This window comes from Hippocampus zosterae, chromosome 9 (genome assembly GCF_025434085.1).
Source record: "Hippocampus zosterae strain Florida chromosome 9, ASM2543408v3, whole genome shotgun sequence".
NCBI lineage: Eukaryota > Metazoa > Chordata > Actinopteri > Syngnathiformes > Syngnathidae > Hippocampus > Hippocampus zosterae.
In genome coordinates, this window is record NC_067459.1 from 18,062,573 (window position 1) to 18,083,561 (window position 20,989).

Below are 20,989 nucleotides of genomic sequence, written 5' to 3' on the forward strand. Positions count from 1 at the left end.
CTTCACAATCAGCATGTCAAACTGCTTTCAATTTCAAAGCATATATTTTTTGAAGGCAGATTTCATTTGATCCTAATCTGAGTCGAATTTCTCTTTCCCTGTAAAACATTTTGTGCATCGCTGAGGAGGTTACTCCCAACCCTTGTCATTCTTCCTGCTTGCAATGTATTAATGCTTTGGGCTGCTGAGTCCATACCGGTGACAAACACACTGAACGCAGGGAGATGAAATAAAAAAAATGGTACAGAACAGTGCTTAAGAAATTGATTAGACCATTGGAACTACAGTATTGATCTTGCAAGACAAATTTCAAGCCTCTGGATAAGAAAGTAATTAACTGAGTCATAACAAAATCTATAGCAAATGCTACATTGATTAAGAATTTACTTTCTTTATATGTATAGCGGCCGCACGCACTTTAGGCAGGCTGTAATGTTAACGCAGTTCCATTTCTGGTAAACTGTTTATCTGTCATGCCCCTACCGGGCATTGCACGATGGGTCAATAATCCAGTCCAGGAACTGCATAACTACGTCTGCTTTTACAAAGATAATAATGCTCACCCTTCTCTGAAGTATATTAATTTAACGTTTTTTTTTAAATTTTTGTCTTCTGAACGGTTTAAACCTCGGTTTTCCTATCATGTTTAATTCCTCTATTTAGAAAAGTTAATGGACACCAATTTCATTTTGGATCAAAATTGTGCTTCGATGTTTTTTTCGTAAACTGTAAAGACTCCTCTTTTGCATGTCATTCAATATTGCCGTTGGATATATTGTATTTATGTATGTGTTATTGGAGTATATGTGGGGGTGAGAGAGAGTTATTTAAACTGGACCAGGGAGAAAGAGGAGTTTGCCCTTTAGCTTGACGTTACGAACACATTCATGCTGCCCCGTGGCTCTTTTTGGGTATAAAAGGCAGCATTTGGATTTCGTGGCTTCACTCTTGTTGGCGCCACCATGGAGAGAACTGTGCTCCGAATCAGCATCTTCGGGCTACTTTTGGCCTTTGGCACCACGCAACCTAAGGTAGGATGATTGATGACACAGACAATGCAAGTACACACACTGTAAAAAATCGATTTAAGGGAAAATCTAGCATTTGGAATTACTCTGGAACAGTTTTCGTTGCTATAGTAAACATCCCCCGTCTGCTGAATTAACATGAACATACAGCTAATGAAATATTTCGGTAAGATTTACATGTAGTTGTTGCTTCGCAAGTGGCACCGGATAAAAAGATCGCCCACCCTTATGTTACACGGTGGCACTGCTAAATCTCTCATTGCAATGAAGACTTAAACTGTTGCATGCTTCAATAACTATGCCTGCAGTTGTTTTTTACCCATTTAAGCAATTGTCTGGTCAACCTTGCAAATAATGGCGAAAATGTCATTACCATCCACAGACAGTGTGTACCCCCCCCCCCCCAGTTATTATTTTACAATGTTTTGTTTTGAATTTTTCACAGTTGCAGTTTGATGCTGTGTACGCAGTATAACGGTTTACCTTTCGTGTGTCTCAGACGCCGCAGATAGGAATCCGCAACATATCCAACACTCTTTGGTGTCTCAAGTATGAACATGAAGTCATTGCTTCAGCCTACCCTGAGTGAAAAGTGAAGCAAATTAGGGTGGTTTCCCTTAGACCAATGACATTTCATGTCCATCAAGCTTGTTTTTCTACAATGATTTGATCTTTGCTCAGATGACTGGCAGACCAATGACTCCATCACCCGCCCCCACCCTCCCACCCCTTCCCCAACTGTTTGCTCAGGATGACTGGGAGATCTACAGCTTTCACATCAACTCCACCGTGACCAGTCGTTACGCTACCACCATCATCACCAGCCGTGTGGCCAACCGTAAAGACGAGTCCCAAGAAATCGAGTTCCACGTCCGGATTCCCAAGAATGCCTTCATCAGCAAATTCAGAATGTTGGTGCAGTGAAGATCTCTTACATCTCAACTCATCACGTTACTTATATCATAGAGCACTTTGAAGACAACATTTGCTGCATATAAAAACATATTTTTGCAGCTCATTTGCTGTTGGGACATGTACAGTTGTGTTCGAAGTAGAAAGAGAACACAGTACACATTGTTAAGTGAAAGTGAGTTTTTCAAACTTTATGAAGGCAAGGCACATTTCACTTCAGAAAACTTTCACTGGACGACACCAAACAAAAATGTCACCAAAAGACAACTTCCCTGTTTCAAAACACACCAATCTTAAATTCTGGTTTCAGATCTTTCTTGTATATAGAAAATCCAAAATATGCATGCATCAAAAAGAACAGCAAAGACAAAATGGGAAAAAACTAAGCACTATAATGATCAGGGAATGACCTTGAGCTTTTCTTGTCTTTCCCCGCAGGTTTATGGACGGCCAGGTGTATGATGGGGTCGTGAAGGCTAAAGAAGCGGCTGAGCAGCAGTACACTGATGCTGTGTCTCGCGGTGAAAGCGCTGGCATCGTCAGGTACGATACAGGATTAATATCAACGAAAAGGAATGTTGCAGCTCCAAAATAAAGAGAGCTGTCGTGTTGGTTCTTTAAAACATACACTTTATTAATTCCGTCTCCGTGCCTTCTCTTCTCTCGTTCGGCTTGAGAGACGTTCAAAGACCGCCTCCAAAAAAACGTAAACTAACGATTACTTCAAAGACACTAAGAAAAGCAGAAATAATGCACCAAAACAGAAAATCAAGCGAGGAAATCACAAAATAAATTCTAATGGGGGGGGGGGGTTGTGAACACACAACAAAGGAATAAATAACATAAACAATTCGGAGACAGTACAGTTTCCTACAGGTATATGTATATGGATGTGGTTGTCTTTCTTTAAGTGCACAGCAATTGACTGCTGACCAATCCAGGGTGTAGTCTGTCTTTTGCTAAAAGTCAGTGGGGCTACACTAGAAAACTGCTTGGATAAAAGTAACCCAAATTGGTTGGCTAACCAAGCGCTGGGTCCAAAAGGAAGCGCGCTAGTGTTGGGTTAATTATCCAGCATATTTGGTCAATATTTCAACCGAGTAAATTGATGAGTTTAAACTACCCAGAAACTACCCGGTTTGTCAGGTCATCAATATTTAATTTGCTGCGTCAAAATAATGAATCCAGCCTTGGGTAACAACCCAATCCACGGCTACGCAGTGAGTGGGTTGAGAAAACAGCCCAGCATTTGTTGTTGTCGTTGTTATTGTCTCAACATAACAGAAAATAAATGAAAGGCTGCTACAGTGTTCTCATCTCATCTTCCGAGCCGCTTGATCCTCACTAGGGTCGCGGGGGGTGCTGGAGCCTATCCCAGCTGTCTTCGGGCAGTAGGCGGGGGACACCCTGAATCGGTTGCCAGCCAATCGCAGGGCACACAGAAACGAACAACCATTCGCACTCACACTCACACCTAGGGACAATTTTTAGAGTATTCAATCAGCCTGCCACGCATGTTTTTGGAATGTGGGAGGAAACCGGAGCACCCGGAGAAAACCCACGCAGGCCCGGGGAGAACATACAGTGTTTGTTTGTTTAAATTTCACAGCTCAGTTGGGAGGACCCTTGAAGAGTTTAAGACCTCTGTGACAGTGGCCGCTCACAAAAAGGTTACCTTTGAACTCACCTACGAGGAACTACTCAAACGCACGCTGGGCAAGTACGAGCTGCAGATCCACGCTCGGCCCATGCAGCCCGTCAAAGACTTCAAGGTGTGTGTCTCCCCCGTGGGTGCCGCCCGCTCAATAATCTGCAATCACTGCGTTGGTTTAACTTCTTTATCCCAAATTTCAGGTGGATGTGTACATACAAGAAAATGCAGGAATCAGTTTCATCTCCGTTAAAGGTGGACTTAGCACCGGCGCACTGGCTAACGCTATCACCAAAACGCATGCAGACACAGAGGTAAGACATGAGGCAAAGAAATACAGCAATTAAGGGAATTTCCTTCTTCTTCTTCTCATCTTAAGCCACATATGAGTGCTTCGAATGTGTCAGCTTTTTGGGTAACAAGCCTTTGCTTGGTAGATTTTTTTTGCTTTGTTTTGCGAGCCTAAATTTGAGATATATGTACGCTTCAGTAACATGCTGGCAATTTTATCGCCCAGTGAAAGACACAAACAGAAATTGAGAAGCTGCTGTTGGCCACAACTCACGCTCAGACGCTCACGCGCAGACTAAAACATCATTTTAGAGTAATTCAAAAATTGATTCGAAGTTAAAAAAAACATATACGTAGTTAAAAGGAGTGTAAAAAATGGAGACGTTGAGTTGTATTGAGCCAAATTTATTCTGCTGCTAGATGGCTTTCGTGTTTCATGTTTACCGCTGATGAAGCAGGTGGAGGTCAAAGGTGGAGATCCTTGTTTTCCTTCACTTGTTTGTTTAGTCTGACGGATTTGTTCAATGTTGTGGGAAAGACATGTTGGACTATGTCTTATTTTTATCGTCCTCTAGTCAATGTACAGTTATTCATCCCAGCAAGGGAAGACAAATACAAAGACAAAAGAAATGGTGTCGATTATATAAGAATAATACAGTGGTTTTTTTTTTAAAGTCACACTTTACCTATTCCTCTAGACTCACAGTTCCACTTTATTGATTTTGATGTTGAACTTTTGCAGGCCTGGGTTCACTTCTACCCGACAGTGGATCAACAAAAAACATGTGACAGCTGTGGAGACAAGGGTATGAACGGCGATCTGGTTATAGTTTATGACGTCAACAGAGACCGATCACTGGGGGACATCAAGGTAATGTCCTGTATTTTGATGTCTTTTGTGGTTGCGGTTTTGTTTCTATTAGACTTTTCTATTGGACCTATTTGGGAAATAAAAGTGTATCTGCCTGCAATGTTATTTTCCTTCCTTGTATTAGGTGTCACAAGAGATTTTTTTTTTTTGTCAGACATCAAGTGGATATTTCGTCCATCACTTTGCTCCATCGCAACTTGACCGCATTCCAAAGAATGTTGTCTTTGTCATTGATAAAAGTGGTTCCATGCGTGGCAAGAAAATGGAACAGGTACGGGGATTGGAGTTTTTTAAAATGTTTTATTTTGGATTGAAACTATTTCAGCAAAAGTTCTTATTTCATTTATGGATAAATTAAAAATGGTTGTTCTCAGACCCGCACGGCATTAATCCATATCCTGAATGACCTGGCAGAGGATGACTTCTTTGGTCTCATCACTTTTGATAGCTCCGTGCATTACTGGAAGCAAGAACTTGTTCAGGCCAACTCACAAAATGTGAAAAGCGGCAAAGAATTTGCAGGGAACATTCGAGAGCATGGAGGTAATTTCAACATGTCTTGTCCAAATCAGTTTTATTTGGACTCATGTAACCATTTGCCCCCTAAAGTGATGTTGTTGTTTTACATGCTTTAGGCACAAATATTAATGAAGCATTGTTGGATGGATCACGCATGCTGAATGAGAATCCGAGGAAAGGTTCGGCCTCTATCCTCATACTCCTCACGGATGGAGACCCAACCTCAGGTTAACACACGCGCGCACATGCACACACACACATGCCCATATAGTTCAATAGCATCTTGTGGGCAGTTTAGAACACTTTAAATAGCTGGTATTTAAACACAAATGGTGATGCACCACATGTAGACCGACACTATAACAATATAGTAGACCCCAGCTATTGACCAGGCCCTCATGCAAATCGCAAAATTCTGGTGGCTGTATTATACTGCCCCCCGGTGCGCTGGAGAGGGAGCTGCAATGAATTACTCATGATGAGCAAACTGTTCGTTTCTTTGTTTTCAAGTTAATTATGATGTTGCTCAATGTTTTAATGTTTTGACGAAGTGCAACATTATACAGTGCTATTTTTCTGCCAGAAAAGCATTAAAAATTTTGGTTGTATTTTTTTTTTAAATTAATTTGAAAGGAGAACAATTTGAATGTGAGTAGAATGGAATAGCTTCAGTGCCATTGTCTAATTTTATTTATTTATTTTCAATCTTTTTTCCTTTGTCTTCCCTTATTGCAGGTGTGACCAATCTCGAAGAAATATACTCAAACGTGATGGAGGCCATTCAAGACAAATTCCCACTCTACTGTCTCGGTTTCGGTTTTGACGTCAACTTCAATTTTCTTGAGAAGCTGTCCTTGTTGAACAATGGTGTTGCGCGGCGTATTTATGCTGACGCTGATGCCGATTTGCAGCTCAAGGTAAATTTGGGAAAGATCATCCCTCATAATAATTTTCCTTGTCTTGCCAAAACACGAATTCTTCCGGGGTGTTTTTTTGTTGCGGTTGAGAGTTACTAGGGTGAGAGTTATTTTTGATGACCGACATGTTTTTGAATTTTTCTTGCAAGAGAAGTTTCGTGAGCGTCAGAAGTGATTTTGGGTGATGTGTGTAGTTTTCACGCTGACCTTTTGGGTGAGGCTGACAGCTTTTTTTGGAGTGTGTGAAAGTTTTTTTGTTTGTTTTGAGTGGGGTTGAAAGTTTGGCAAATAATATTTTGGGCCAATGCGGCACCTCATACTGTAAGTGACATTGCTACGGAAAGGTACCGGTACTCTTTGGTTTGATTGATCACATGATGATGATGGTGATTGTAAGAGAGTGTCTTTTCCAACAGGGCTTCTATGATGAGGTGGCCAATCCCCTTTTGACAGATGTGGTGATGATCTATAACGGTGGCACCAATCTGACCCGGACCAACTTCAGTCAGTATTACAACGGTTCAGAGATTGTGGTCGCCGGTCAGATCACCGACAACAACATTGACACCTTCGTCCCAAGTGTTGTGGCCATTTCGGTGAGCGTCCTTCTTCATTGCACAACAGCCGTGGTTTTGCGCAAGCCACTGGGCCCCCTGAATTTATTTTCACCCTGCAGAGGAATACCAGTATCAGTTTCTCAGAGAAAAATAGCACGACAAAGTCTACGGACAGCAACATTCAGAGGGTTTGGGCCTACCTGACTGTCAAACAACTCCTGGAGAAAGAGTTAGTACCGGTACCTTTTAATTGGAGTGGAATGAGAACAAAAAAATTGGAATCGGAAAATCGGTTTTGTTTTAAAAAGATGCGTCGGCATCTAAAATCACAATTTGCTTCACAGATTACAGTATTCGGGAGATGAGAAGGCGAAAATGAAGAACGAAATCTTGAGGCTATCACTGAAGTACAACTTTGTGACCCCGCTTACATCCATGGTGGTCACCAAGCCAACGAAGGACAAGACGGAGGTGCTTCACAAACCCAGCGAGAGCGGTCCACCTCCTGACCACCGCCGATCTTTTGGAATGAGCGTGGGGTCTATACCACAGGGCACAGTCACCAGAAGCCATTCACGTGTCGGAAGTGCTGGCGTTGCTTACAGTGAGTAGCATTCATGTGAGTTAAACGGCAACATACAATGCAACACATTCTCGAAACTGTCTTCTCTCTTTGCAGGGCAACATGGCCCCGTTTCAGGTAAATGACTCAGTATGCTCTTAGTGTTCAAAGTCAAGGCACAGTGGATGCCTGGGACGAGCTCATGAGTAAGATGCCCGCACCCCCAAAAATTTTGGGGTGAGGTGGGGTGTGCGACCGGATGATTTTGAAACTTATTGCCGACATATAGCCGCCTGCTCTAATGCAGATGCCACTCCTCTGGGGCCCCTGCGCCTCTTGGCCCCTGCTTTGCACGCTACTGGAGGGCCATTATCGGTCCACTGGCCTTTTATTATTGGCATACCGCATATTCCGGTGAAGCCAAGCCATGAGATTCAAGCGACTCGACTCACCAGTTTTTTTCAAGATCGGCGTCATCGTGCAACTCAGTTTTTGCCTTGACTCGTGAGCAAAAATGTATAAAGGTGTCAAGTGGTTAAGAAAGGTTTCAGAGTTTTCAAAATAAAATCCCCGAGTTAAGATTTTGTTGCAACATCTAATTAACATAATTTCTTGACTGATTGCGATCTGTTGAGCTTTTCCCAATTTTAAAATACTGAAGAAATATTTTTCCCCCCATAATGATCACGTTTCTTGAATGATTCCAATTATTCCAACTGGAACGTGTTCAACTCATTCCCATTCGAGCAAAATCCTGAGATACAAGCACTGTACTGTAGCAGTGACTTAACTGCCTTCACAAAAAGCAGAAACTTGGCAGTTAATAGGAACGGAATTGAAAAAAAAAATAGGCTTCACAATGTTTATTGCCACTCCCAGTTGAAGTTTACGGTCAAACTAACGTAAAACTAAGAGGAATACATGTTGTGTATTGGATTTCATGTACGACATAGCCAGCGCTAGCTTATTGCTAACACAGTAACGTCCTTTTGGTGGCGTTATGGCCCTTTCAGAAAGGGATATTTATAGTCAAAACGGTGAAGCAACACATGTTCACTGATAATATAAAAGAACTTGTATATGTTTTGTGCTCTGCAAAGAACATGTAATAGTAGTATAATTAATATTTTTTTTGTTTGTTGTTGGGTTTGTTTTTTGTTTTTGCCAGGGACACGGTTTTCAACACACGCAGGTGAGTACGGTAAATAAGAGACCTACAAATAAATGCATGTTGAATTAGTGTTTTTATTCACAAGTGTTTGTTTTAACACTCTTAATGAAAGCATGAGCTGAACTGCAATTTTTACAGTTTTTGTGATTTTAAATGACTCATTTAAAAATAAGCACACCAAATGTTTTTTTTTCACAAACTGTCATTGAAGGGAAGAATAAATTTGTGTTTGTTTCTTTTTGTGGCAGGACGTTACCATATGCCTGGTATGACATGAACAGAGATGACCGAACAAATATTTTGTGACTTGTTCAACATTTTCTGTAAAGGCATCACTACGCAAAGATGAGCCTCAACCTAATCATGCTTTTCCTAATTTAAAAAAAAGAAAAGAAAAACTTGACAGTAGTTAAATTCACCCACCGCATATTACATTTGGTTTCCCTTAAAGCATGAATTAATTGCTTTTTTTGGGTTTTGTTTTTCTGACAGGTTTTCCCGGCTTTCATGGTAAGGTGTCACAACAAATGATTGCAAAAGTACATTACAAGACTTACAGGCAAGACTCGAGTCAATCGTCTGCCGTTACGATCCTTGGAAGATAAAACACTGGACAGTTGTACATTCTTTGAATAATAACTTTAATCGGGCTATATTTGACATAGTAAGACGCTAAATGACTCGTTTACTCAAAATAGCATTTGCTAATGACTACTGGCATCAGTGGAAGGGAGCATGAATTGGCCGTTCTACTGACCCCTAGCGGCCAAGGCAAGCGCACACCCAGTACATTGAGCAGCACAATGTGCCTTGAATTGAATGAGAAAGTGTGACAAACACTTTTCAATGATTTGATGACATTCTATTTTCAAGGTTCCAAATATTTCCAAATATTTTGGCTACCATCCTGACATGTGACGGACATGTCAGCGTGTGTATGTCATGATGCGTTGCGGTGTAATGTGAGCTCGAGAGTGGTGTGCATCCTACTCCTCGACGTGAGAATGGGGTTCAATTATTCACGTGTGGAGGTGGACCCAATTTTATGTTTGCTTGTGGTTGGCGTTGGTTCCGAGTTTGATTGTTGACTTCCAGGTGTCCTCGGGTCCCTACCAGACATGGCGTACGACATCCCAGGTGAGTTTAAGCCAGGCGAGCGGCATGAGGTCGCCTGGTTGAATGATCCGCGATGTGATCAAATGACATTAGAAGATTGTGTTTTATAGTTAATGCAACTTCCGGAATGGAGATAATTAAACAAACATGATTGTATTTTGACATAAAATTAGATGATGAGTTCAAGTGTGGAATATAAGATCTGGATCTGGATGCTTTTGCAGTTAATATGCCCAAGCTTCAGCACGTCCCAATGCCAATGTTACCTATCAATCCGGGAACCTCAAAACCTGGTAAGAGTATTCACTGATTGATCCAAGTGAGTCATTTCACGTTATGTTTGCACATCTCATTGTGTCTCTTCGTCTGCCATTACAGTTGAACCGAACATCCGTTTTTTGCTCCCAGCTGAGAATCAGTCTCTTCCACTTTGTTTTGATATCCCTGCAAGTACTCTACTTCGACTCCTTCACCTCCCCAGTGCCGGTCAGCCCAACACGTGCTCTTCCATTGATTTATATGGATCCTTCCATGTAGAAGTAAAATGAATCCAGAATTTTCCCTTTCTTCAAATTTGGAGATGCGATCGGGAAAGCATCTCGGAGACCGCATTGCTTAAAATAAGCTGATTTTGGTATTATTTTCAAGCTCTCTCATCGTTGGACAAAATTGTTCCAAATGCTCTTTTCAGGCAGTCGTGATTGAACATTTTCTAGAAACTTTGAAAGGTGTATTTTTATGAAGTAACGATGTCCATTTGTAAGTCAGCAAACCCCCAAAAATTGAGGGGTAAAGGGGAGAATTCCAGACTGTTCCTTGAAATGTCCCATTTCTTTAATATTAGCGTAGTACGCGTTTCATCACTACTATGATTGTTGCTTGGTGTTAAGTTGTTGGGCATGTCTTTTGCAATAGGACTCACTGTGAATGGTGCACTGGATGGAAGAAGAGGCTTCAACAAGATAGTTGTCCACCTCAAACCGAACGTCAATGTTACCGTGAGCGTGAGTGGTGTCTCCACTTATGATGGACGAGATGCACATTTGTCATCATGGAAGATGGGACAGGAAACCATCACCGCTGGAAGGTGATTTGTGCCTTGGATGCTTTTAGGATCACTTAAAAGTGCAGACGTTATTAATATTATTTCTTGTCCAAGTTGTATTTGCATCTGATGTTTGATATTCGTTACTGACTGCAAAGTAAAACACTTTTCTACAGTGTGACAGTGATCAAGCGGGATATGGAAGTTGATATCACAGTTGGAGATATACGCCTGATCATCTTGCTTCATGAGAACTCAGGAGAAAATTTCCTCTGGCCGGTGTTAAGACAGAGGTCTTCAGACGTTGATGCTGAAGGAATTTTAGGTGAGGTCTTTATTTCTATCTGCATATATACTGTTGATACAATATAGAAAGTTTACGCATCCACTGTTCAAATGCCAGGTTTTGCAATATTTAAAAAAAAACTGGATAAAAAAAATGGAAAAATATTTTCCACCAGAAGGTGATCTATAAAAATCTTCAAGCTTCTGCTTGAAAGAGAAAAAGAAGTCAGGAAAGCCTTCTGGAACAACTGAAATTAATTTGGGGGGTAATCAGAGGGATATAAAATTATGGATGAGAGTGCTCACATGTGAAACTACATTTTTACAGTTGATTACTTTAACTTCCACTCTTGTGAAAAAAAAACACCAAAATGTTGGAATGTGTTTTATGCACAAGTTGTCTTTTATTATCCCGTCACCTGTTTTCAGCTCAAAAAGAAGCCGTTTATGAAGAAGTTCACCAACATAATACAAAACTTAAAATCAAAGACCAGGAAATCATTGTTTCCAGGTACTCTATTCCTACACACGATCGTTTTTGTTTTTTTTTGTTTTGTTTCACTCTTACAGTCAGTGTGCGAGTTAACAATGTTTTCTTTCCGATTGCAGATCCACGGCTGTTGACTACAGTTTTTCCCCATTTCTGATTATGTCCTGCTGGCTCGTGCCCGCAGAGTCAGCGCTACAATCACAACTCAGTGATTTCTCTCTCTTGGTTATTTAATGACAAGGCGGGCTTTTAGAGACATTTCACTGAGTGCGAAACATGCACATTCATCGTGCCTCGATAATAAAACGCTTGCCAAACTGATGTCTGTATATCTTACAGTTTTTGAAAAAAGTGAAATCATTATTTACTGATGAGCTTTTGTCACAGATGGTTTGTGAATGGGGGGGGGGGGTGTTATGTTCATTCATTTGATTAACATAAGTGACAAAAATGATGATCATAACAATAAAAAATGGTACTTGGTAATGACAACAACAACAGCCCATTAGTCAGGTCAAATATTGTTGCTCACCTTCAATTAGAGTGAGACGAACAATTGCAGGCAACAAAGTGACTTTGGTGTCACACTGGGTGGAGCCTTTGTGTAATTCAGACTACAAATGATATGCAGTGCAGAAAGGCGAACAACTGATGCTTATGGAATGTGGCTGGAAATACGACTCGCCCAAACGGAAACGACACAAGAATGAGAAGAAGACTGTGGAAACTCGAGCCGCGACCTGCTGGCATCCTTGGCAGGAATACAGCCGCCCATGTCCGTTCAAGATGTGCTCCAACCGTGGCTGATGAGTTAAAAAAAAAAAAAAAAGGCTCAAAGTTGCCGAGCTGGTTTGTCAGCTACTTTTCAAACTGACTTGCTATTGTGTAATCAAGATTAACTTGTTGCCAAGGTGTGAAGGAGCTGCTGTATGACTCTTGGAGGTGGAGTTGTGTTGCGCTTTATAAATTGGACTTTGAACCAGCTCATGTTATTTAAAAAAAAAAAAAAAAGCAAGAGGGTGTGATTTCTTTTGTGTTACACTTTCTTTTTTTTCCCCTACGACTAATCCGTATTTGTCTAGTGTGGTAGCTGAATCCACTCCTGGGACTGAATGGATTGACATGGATTATAAGAGGGTAAATCACCTTTCTAAATTGTCGACATATTTTCAAATGTTGGGTTAGTACCATATACACAATTCTAATCTGCGGTGTGCTCATCTGTTTTTAATGTTTAAATGAATATTTCAGTGCTTTGTAAACAGCTGGAGCTTCAACATCTTGTTGTGGTTTCATTTGGCTTTTCTGGTTTTGTTTTTTTAACTGGAGTGCAAAATATACATCACATTTTTTAACCTGCCATTTGTGTGTGTGTGTGTGACCCTTTTCCCCAGATTGAAGCGTAACGAAGCTGATCGAGATTTTCTAACTCAGCACCAGCTCGCTGTTAATCTCTAACCTCAGATCACGCAGTGGAAAACAATCGCTGACACTCCCAGCGCAATCCGCATGTGAAGAAAAATGCTTGACACTCTTCATGCTTAGTCTGTGCCAAAATGTTTCTTCTTTGTTGGCCTGTTTGTTGTTTTTTACTAGCTTTTCATAAGCTGGCCTGCGGTTGGGCGGGACATGATGTCTCGAAAGTCATATGTTCGCAGGTAAGGCACTTCCAAAGAGCATTTTGATTGCCTGTCACTCATCAGGGTTGTTCAAGTCCTCACGGTGTGCCTTTTTATTGATCCATGGCGGTATTTTAATACGAGAAAACTCACAGAACACCACAAAACACAAATCATTTGCAGGTTTCCCCCGTTCTATTATGGTTCACCTATCACTGTCCTGATATTGATACAACTTTATTTTAATACATAAGATAAGATATCCTTTATTTGTCCCACACTGGGGAAATTTACAGCCTCCAGTAGCAAGAATGTCGGCAGAATGAAGAAAGAAGAAAAAACAAACAAACACCGTTCAATTAAGTGCAATCTAAATACAAAATGAATAAATCGCAGTGCTATTTACAGTTGTTTTCACATCAATTAATTATTATTAATATTACTGTTGCTATTTTTATTCATCAGCCTGACAGCAGTCGATAGGAACGAGCGTCGGTATCTCTCCTTCTTGCAGCGCGGGTGTAACAGTTTCTGGCTGAAGGAGCTACCTAGTGCTGTCAGGGCGGGCTGGAGAGGGTGGGAGGGACTGTCCATCATAGCTTTTAGCTTAGTTAGCATCCTTTTGTTGCCCACCTCCTCCAGAGTGTCAAGGGAGCAGCCCAGGACAGAACTGGCCTTCCTGACCAGTCGCTCCAGTCTCTTCCTGTCCCGGGCCGAGATGCTGCCTGACCAACAGACAATGCCATAATGGATGGCCGAGGCCACCACCGAATTATAGAAAGTCTAAAGGAGTGACCCCTGAACCCCAAAATACCTCAGTTTCCTGAGTAGGAAGAGTCGGCTCTGTCCTTTCCTCATCAGGGTGTCCGTGTTTGTAGACCAGTCCAGTTTGTTGTTCAGAAGAACAACTAGGTTCCAATTGTCATTGGTTCCAATTAATACTCTTGGCCAATGTATCCATTTAGGGTCTCTCCGAGTGCACTGTGGTTGCTGTGATGCCGTTCGCCATCCCGGAGAGTGATGCCGTGGACGTCCAAACGCTAACGGCTAAAGTGGAGCTCTGCTGCAAAGAAAACACATCGTGCACGTTGTGTCTGCTCATGGAAGCTGAAATCGCCATCCATGTGGATGAAGACATGGCCAAAAGGCTCCAGTTAAGGCAGGACAATGAAGAGGACACCAAAGCGGCAACAATTTCAGCAGGTGGGACTCAACATCTTCCCCTACGATGACAGCATCTATTATATTTTTATACACAGTGGTGCTATGGTGGTATGCTGGCAGTAAAATGACATGATATTTGAACAAAAACAGTAGAGCAACGTGTGGACGGACACTATGACAATACCCATAGGCATATATTCTTTATCCTCTGCGAAGGAAGACGAATATTACTGCAGGTTACAAGGGAGCTGTGACTGTGTCATGTGTACCCATATATCATTATTGCACTGCCCCAAAGTGGGCAAAGCACACGCTCCAGAAGGAGCAGCCTCATGTCCGTTGAATTGAAGCAAACCCCCCCCCCCCCCCCCAAAAAAAACGTGAATCCTTTTGGTTTTATTTAATTATGTAATTGCCGTATATTGCCGTATTTTATGGCGTACAATACTAGAGAGTGCTAGTTTTCTTCTTTAAAATCTCATGTAATTTTTTTTTGTGGAGGAGGTTTGAAATGGATTAATGGCATTTCGATTCTAAAGGGGTTATATTATAAATCCAATTTTATTTTTACCTCTCTCTTTAAAATTTGAGTTCACTTGAGCCCAAATTGACTCTCTTTAGATTCCAAACCTGCATACATTTTTTTAAGCGCCCTGTTCCCTTTCTCACACATTCATCACATGATACATTTTATTGTTATTTCGTTGATTGTATGATTTATTTCATTTATTTTTGAAGTGATTGCATTCCTCTTGTTGTTCTCCTAACCGTGCAGCAGCATTTGTGACGTTATGTTACAAAACGCCACCGACTTTTCCAGCATGCAAGAGAGTGGACTTCACCGTCACTCCTACAGGACTTGAGCAGAAAGTTGCAAAGGTAAATATGATGACTGGACCCTTTTTAAAAAAAATAATAATATGTCCAATAAGTGCCTATTTGTTGTCAGATAAGATAAGATAAGATAAGAAAACCTTTATTAGTCTCGCAATGGAGAAATTCCCAATTCACAGCAGCAAAGTTAGAAAGAAAGAAAGAAGTAGAACAACAAAATATAGGAGCTGCTGGAAAGGCAGCCACTCTCGCGGCGCCATTTTGAATTCAAAATGACAGAAATAACACAACACAACACATTGGACACAGACATATAATTTGCCTATTCGGTTATTTATAATTGTGCAGATATCCTTGGTGATTACCAATCCAGCTGCGGTTTCCTTCAGCAGTATCGTGTACGTGTATCCTTCAAAAGCAATGCATCTCCGGAAGGAAATCGTGTCTCCTTCTCTCAACGAAGGTATGACTTCGAACTCCACGTTGAACTTGCAGTAATGCCGTTGGCAGGTTCCGTACAATAACTCTTCTTGCCTGTCTGCAGTGTGCTCCCAAAACCGGCGCAAACCCATTAAAGAGTGTCACGGTAAGTGAGCGCACACTTGACATGCCACTTGACATTGTTTGAATCAAAAAGGAAATAAAAACAATGAGTTCCTCTTTCCAGTGCCAACAATCAGCAGTGTAATTAACCAAAAAATGAATCAAGTAGAGCTGAAGTTTGCTGGAGAGAGCAACATGTGCATCCAGTATGAAGCAGATGGAAGATGCCAGGTCTGTGTGTTATAACACAATGGGTGTTAAACTTATTGTTTTATTTACGGATGGATGGATAATGCCGCACAAATAAAATGCTTGATTTCTGATGTTATGTGTCTCTTTAGAGTTGGGAGAGGAAAACAATCCCACTGCACTCTGTGATACCTTGCTTGTGTCTCCAGGTACTTTAATTTAAAAAATATCCATCAAGCACATCCATTGTAAAATATTCCATAGCTACAAAGTAGTTTTGAGTATTGGATTTGATGGCAGGTTTGGGATGATGACCGACGTTCTCAGAGCTGCCCCTTCAAAAACGTGGGTAAGTTCAAATCCTTTAGGGCTCCTTCAATGTCCCCTCAAACTCGAATCATTTGGCAATGCTGCTGGGTCTTCGATCTGATTGCATTTTCAAAAACAATTTTCACGAAGGAAATAATGGAAATACAATAAATATCACCCTTTTTCAATGTTATATAAGTGTAAAAAGAAGTTAACTTCCATGGAGTAATTTTGGACATCCCCATCAGGGTTCCTTGAGGAGAACGTATGGCGGAACTTGACTGCTTCTGTGGATCGCGGTCGAATGAACGATAAGGGCCAAATGCTGCTGTGGAACCTGACTGCCCCCTGTAGGCTGGAGGGGGAGGTCTGGCCCTGTCGGTGGACTTTGCCGTACATTTGCACTGAGATCGAGGGCTTTCGCCAACAGCTGGTGAATTCAACATGGAAGCAAAACAGGAATATGCTATGGGTAAGCAAAAAAATAATGCAATAACATCTTCCATTGTTTTACATTATTTTTCTTTTCTATCTATCTATTTAGATGTAGCGAGAGAGAGAGGGGGGGGGGGCGCTGTTGTCGACTGGTTAGCACGTCGGCTTCACAGTGCAGAGGTGCAGGGTTCGATTCCGGCATAAACATTAAAAACAAGTAAAAACAGCAGGTATGGGGGTAACTGTGTTGTGTGCTGTACTTAACTAAACGAACATTTGTCTAATTATGTCGTGGCAGGTGAAAAAAGGTGTCTTTGAGAACATTAACCTCCAGCTGTCAACATGTGTTATGGTAAACCGGATTCTCAAGCGTTCCCAAGCTTTTTTATTTTTCTTCATGTTTATAGTGATGACATTAGTTTTGAGTTTGTTTTTTTTAATTGTTATTTCGCTTTGACTTTTTATTAATCATATAGTGATAATTAAATTTAACAGTGGTGTCGAAAATGCTTTTATTTAGTTTAGTTTGCATGAGTTTACATTAGTTAACCCCTAACCCTATACTAACCCTAAACCCTAACCGTGCCATACCCGAACCCGAACCATCACCCCCTGACCTGAACCACTAACCATAACCCTAACCCTAAATCTAATCCCTAACCCTACCCGAACCCTAACTCTAAACCCTAACCCCAAAACTGTACCCCAACCCTAACCCCTAACTCTAATCCCTAACCAAACCCTAATCCCTAATCCCTAACCCTAACTCTAACTCCTAACCCTAACCCTAACACTAACCCTAGCTCTAACCCCCAAGCATGAACCAGTTAGTTAGTCAGTTAACCCCTAACCCCAACCCAAACCTAACTCAACCCCTAATCCCAACCCCAAACCCAACACCTAACCCTGAACCCCGAACCCTGAAACCATAACCCAACCCTAACCCTAACCCTAACCCTAACCCTAACCGTAACCCTAACCCCTAACCTCTACCCTAACCGCTACCCTAACCGCTACCCTAACCGCTACCCTAACCCCTAACCCCTACCCTAACATTTAACCCTATCCCCTAGCCCTAACCCCTAAACCTTAATACTTACCCTAACCTCTAACCTTTTCCCCTAACCCTAAATCTAACCCCTAGCCCTAACCCGAAGGTAAATTGTAGTGTCAGTTATTCTTTTTTGGAGAGCACTCTCATTTTCATTTTCTTTTGTTAATGAAAATTAAACTCTTGTTTTTTGTTGGTTTTTTTTTTAGTTATTCGTTAGTTTTAATTAACTATTATAACCTTGATGTTGAAACACAGGTGCTTTTAAGGAATGGTGGCCTTCATCTGGGACCTTTTTGCTCTCATCAGAGTAAGTGATGGCAGGAGTGTGAAATATGCCGCTTTCCCTTTTAAGAGAGTGATGTTTCGCATTACATTTGCTTGTTGACATTGTAGCAGCAAGGTGGCGCTGGAATCTGTTGGCTGTGGCAGTTTTGCTGGTGATCATCTTGACAGCATTGATATTATGCCTTCTGCATGACTTTATCAAAAGTAAGTTCAAGCAATACAAGACTTTTGGCCGGCAACGTAGCTCCTCTATCTCATAGTTCTGAGGTACCAGGTTCCAATTTCAGCTCCGGCCTTCCTGTGTGGAGTTTGCTTGTTCCAAAAAAAAAAAAAAAAAAGCATGCTAGGCTAATTGAAGGCTCTCACTTGTTTACTTGTTTTTAGGTGAATAGATGTTTGTGTATACTCTATGAGCACTTTGATTGGCTTGCGAGACTCCCACTTATCTGCGGCCCAAATGAGAACAAGCACTATGGATAGCCGACAATATATGTGTAGATCAGTTTTTTAAAAATTGTATTTACTTTTATTTTTTTTGCAAGGACATGAGCGTATTTTCCTGCAAATCTTGCCCCCGTGCCTGATTATTGTCCATCTTATGTCATAGAATGGGCAAGCCGATCTTTTCGTGAAGGATGTACAAAGAGTAAGCTTACATATTTTCTTTTATATTTCAAAAAGGGAAAATTATCCCTGATGACATTCACCTATTGTTATTATTTTTTTTTTTTAAGTTTGCAGCAAAGGTCATGTCGTCCTTCTGAGTCCGCCAGATGTTCACAACGACATTTCCGAGGTTTGTGGCCTGGGTTCCCTGCTCAGGAGTCAGGGCTTCAGTGTGTCTGTGGACCAGTGGAGCAGGATGGAGCAGTGCAATCTGGGCCCCCTGCCATGGCTCCACTCCCAGCTGCTGCACGTAAAGAATCTGGGCGGACGCGCGGTGCTCATCCTGACTCGCAAAGCTATGCGGCTGGTGCAGGAGTGGAGCCAGCAGCATCGACAGGCACTCCGGGCAGTGAGTGGGGATGGAAACCTGCCTCAGTCTCCATACTCGGATGTATTCATGGCCTCGCTGTCCCTCATCCTCGGGGACAAGCAGCAAGGCAGAACTGGAGAACGTTTCCTCCTGGTGACATTCGAAGAGGATGTGGCGCGGTCTGCTGGCAGCTTGCCAGAGCCTTTTCAGGGACTTCATTTGTTCCAGCTTCCGTCCCAGATGAAAACTCTCTTGTGTGAGCTCACTGGGGGGAGCAAAGGGGAAGGCAGAAGGCGGAAGGATAAAGGCCGGCTGGAAATGGGCAACACACATGCAGCCAAGGAACAGTACACGTACAGTGTAAATATTCTGGAATTTAAAGACATTGCGTGACATTTGTTGCACTGTTGCTTTGAAGAGACAATGAAATATATATTCGCTGTCCTGTGAAAAACATGTTATGTTCATGTTAATAAAGGTGTTTTTAGCCGAAAAAAAATGACCATGTATAGTAAGGCATTTTTAGCTGAAAAAATGTCCATGTAAAGTATGCCGTTTTTAGCTGACAAAAATGACAATGTACAGTATAGTAAGCTGTTTTTTGTCCAAAAAACCCCAACTATGTATAGGAAGCCGTTTTTGGGAAGAAAAAAAAACGTCCATGTATAGTACGCCCTTTTTAGCCGAAAAAACGACCATGTAGAGTTAGGCGTTTCTAGCCGAAAAAACCCAACCATGTACAGTAAGCTGTTTTTAGTAAAAAAAAAAAAAAAATCGTGTATAGTAAGTCGTTTTTAGCCGAAAAAACCCCCGACAATGTATAGAAAGGCGTATTTTGCTGAAAAAAACGACCATGTATAGTAAGGCGTTTTTAGCCCCAAAAAAATGACCATGTATAGTTAGGCGTTTTTAGCCGAAAAAAAACAACCATGTATAGTAAGGCGTTTTTAGTCGGAAAAAAACGACCATGTGCAGTATATTAAGCCGTTTTTAGCAAAAAAATACTACCATGTATAGCTTGGTGTTTTTAGCCGAAAAAAAAAACCATGTTCAGTAAGGCGTTTTCAGCTGAAATAAACGGCCACGTATGGTAAGGCGTTTTTAGCCAAAAAAAAAACGACAATGTATAGAGAGGTGTTTTTAGCCGAAAAAAAAGACCACATATAGTAAGGCATTTTTAGACAAATAAAATGACCATGTATACTAAGGCGTTTTTAGCCGAAAAAAACAACCATGTGTAGTAAGGTGTTTTGAGCCGAAAAAAAGACAATGTATAGTAAGCCGGGCGGCCCGGGAAGTCCAGTGGTTAGCATGTCAACTTCACAGTGCTGAGGTGGCCTCCCTGTGTGGAGTTTACATGTTCTCCCCGGGCCTGCGTGGGTTTTCTCCAGGGACTCCAGTTTCCTCCCACATTCCAAAACATGCAAGGCAGGCTGATTCAACACACTTAATTGTCCCTAGGTGTGAGTGTGGGCGTGGATGGTTGTTTGTCTCTGTGTGCCCTGCGATTGGCTGGCAACCGGTTCAGGGTGTCCCCCGCCTACTGCCCGAAGATGGCTGGGATAGGCTCCACCACCCCCGCGACCCTTGTGAGGATTAAGCGCTTCAGAAGATGGATGGATAGTAAGCCGTTTTTAGCTGAAAAAAAACGACCATGTTTAGAGTAAGGCGTTTTTAGCTGAAAAAAATCAACCATGTATAGTAAGCCGTTTTTAGACAAAAAAAAACAACCATGTATAGTAAGGTGTTTTTAGCTGAAAAAAACCCGACAATGTATAGGAAGGTGTTTTTCGCCGAAAAAAAATGACCATGTATAGTAAGCCGTTTTTTGCCGAAAAAAACCCAACCGTGTATACTAAGCCATTTTTAGCCGAAAAAAACGACCGTTTAGTCAGCCATTTTTAGCCGAAAAATAACCGACCATGTATAGTAAGGCGTTTTTAGCCCAAAAAAACAATAATGTATATATAGTAAGCCGTCTTTTGCCGAACCCCCCCCAACAATGTATAGTAAGGCGTTGTTAGCCGAAAAAAAAAAAATGACCATGTATAGTAAGGCGCTTTTAGCCGAAAAAAACGACCATGTATAGTAAGTTGTTTTTCAACGAAAAAAAACAACCATGTATAGTAAGGCGTTTTTAGCTGAAAAAAACAACCATGTATATTG

General features: G+C 41.5%; 2 protein-coding genes and 1 long non-coding RNA gene across 5 annotated transcripts; 2 read left to right on the forward strand and 1 right to left on the reverse strand.

Annotated features, from left to right (window-relative positions):
• Window positions 1-907: 907 nt before the first annotated feature.
• On the forward strand, window positions 908-11,736 carry LOC127608236 (inter alpha-trypsin inhibitor, heavy chain 4-like). Its single transcript, XM_052077234.1, has 24 exons — window positions 908-1,031; window positions 1,779-1,939; window positions 2,379-2,483; window positions 3,550-3,712; window positions 3,795-3,905; window positions 4,625-4,753; window positions 4,908-5,024; window positions 5,128-5,296; window positions 5,389-5,499; window positions 6,008-6,189; window positions 6,606-6,785; window positions 6,866-6,975; window positions 7,091-7,350; window positions 7,426-7,446; window positions 8,477-8,500; window positions 8,728-8,745; window positions 8,972-8,989; window positions 9,575-9,616; window positions 9,820-9,888; window positions 9,974-10,081; window positions 10,511-10,682; window positions 10,817-10,965; window positions 11,355-11,436; window positions 11,535-11,736. Exons 1-24 carry the CDS (start codon window positions 963-965, stop codon window positions 11,647-11,649), a joined length of 2,685 nt encoding a protein of 894 aa, XP_051933194.1. The 5' UTR covers window positions 908-962; the 3' UTR covers window positions 11,650-11,736.
• A 128-nt stretch (window positions 11,737-11,864) lies between these two features.
• Window positions 11,865-19,325, forward strand: il17rc (interleukin 17 receptor C). Of its 3 annotated transcripts, XM_052077232.1 has the most exons (17): window positions 11,865-12,017; window positions 12,052-12,194; window positions 12,498-12,552; window positions 12,810-13,073; window positions 14,000-14,237; window positions 14,974-15,077; window positions 15,381-15,495; window positions 15,577-15,618; window positions 15,700-15,806; window positions 15,917-15,973; window positions 16,065-16,113; window positions 16,322-16,545; window positions 16,807-16,860; window positions 17,818-17,869; window positions 17,956-18,051; window positions 18,455-18,493; window positions 18,582-19,325. In XM_052077232.1, exons 4-17 carry the CDS (start codon window positions 12,972-12,974, stop codon window positions 19,214-19,216), a joined length of 1,914 nt encoding a protein of 637 aa, XP_051933192.1. In that variant the 5' UTR covers window positions 11,865-12,017; window positions 12,052-12,194; window positions 12,498-12,552; window positions 12,810-12,971; the 3' UTR covers window positions 19,217-19,325. The 3 variants fall into 3 exon arrangements, with proteins under 3 accessions (XP_051933192.1, XP_051933193.1, XP_051933191.1); XM_052077231.1 differs by lacking the exons at window positions 11,865-12,017; window positions 12,052-12,194 and having other exon boundaries at window positions 12,237-12,552; XM_052077233.1 differs by lacking the exons at window positions 11,865-12,017; window positions 12,052-12,194; window positions 16,807-16,860 and having other exon boundaries at window positions 12,236-12,552.
• LOC127608237 (uncharacterized) lies at window positions 17,120-17,947 on the reverse strand. Its single transcript, XR_007964215.1, has 3 exons — window positions 17,660-17,947; window positions 17,270-17,471; window positions 17,120-17,170 (listed from the first exon to the last, which is right to left on the reverse strand). It is a non-coding gene; the product is annotated as an uncharacterized LOC127608237 (long non-coding RNA).
• Window positions 19,326-20,989: the final 1,664 nt, after the last annotated feature.

Excerpts from the sequence above, each read along its gene's own strand:
- il17rc (XM_052077232.1), top strand. The coding sequence starts at position 12,972 with ATGTTTCTTCTTTGTTGGCCTGTTTGTTGTTTTTTACTAGCTTTTCAT. Across the intron at positions 14,238-14,973 it reads AGCGGCAACAATTTCAGCAG|CAGCATTTGTGACGTTATGT; the intron begins GTGGGACTCAAC and ends CTAACCGTGCAG. Across the intron at positions 15,807-15,916 it reads AAGCAGATGGAAGATGCCAG|AGTTGGGAGAGGAAAACAAT; the intron begins GTCTGTGTGTTA and ends GTGTCTCTTTAG.
- LOC127608236 (XM_052077234.1), top strand. The coding sequence starts at position 963 with ATGGAGAGAACTGTGCTCCGAATCAGCATCTTCGGGCTACTTTTGGCC. Across the intron at positions 3,713-3,794 it reads AGCCCGTCAAAGACTTCAAG|GTGGATGTGTACATACAAGA; the intron begins GTGTGTGTCTCC and ends CCCAAATTTCAG. Across the intron at positions 10,966-11,354 it reads TGATGCTGAAGGAATTTTAG|CTCAAAAAGAAGCCGTTTAT; the intron begins GTGAGGTCTTTA and ends ACCTGTTTTCAG.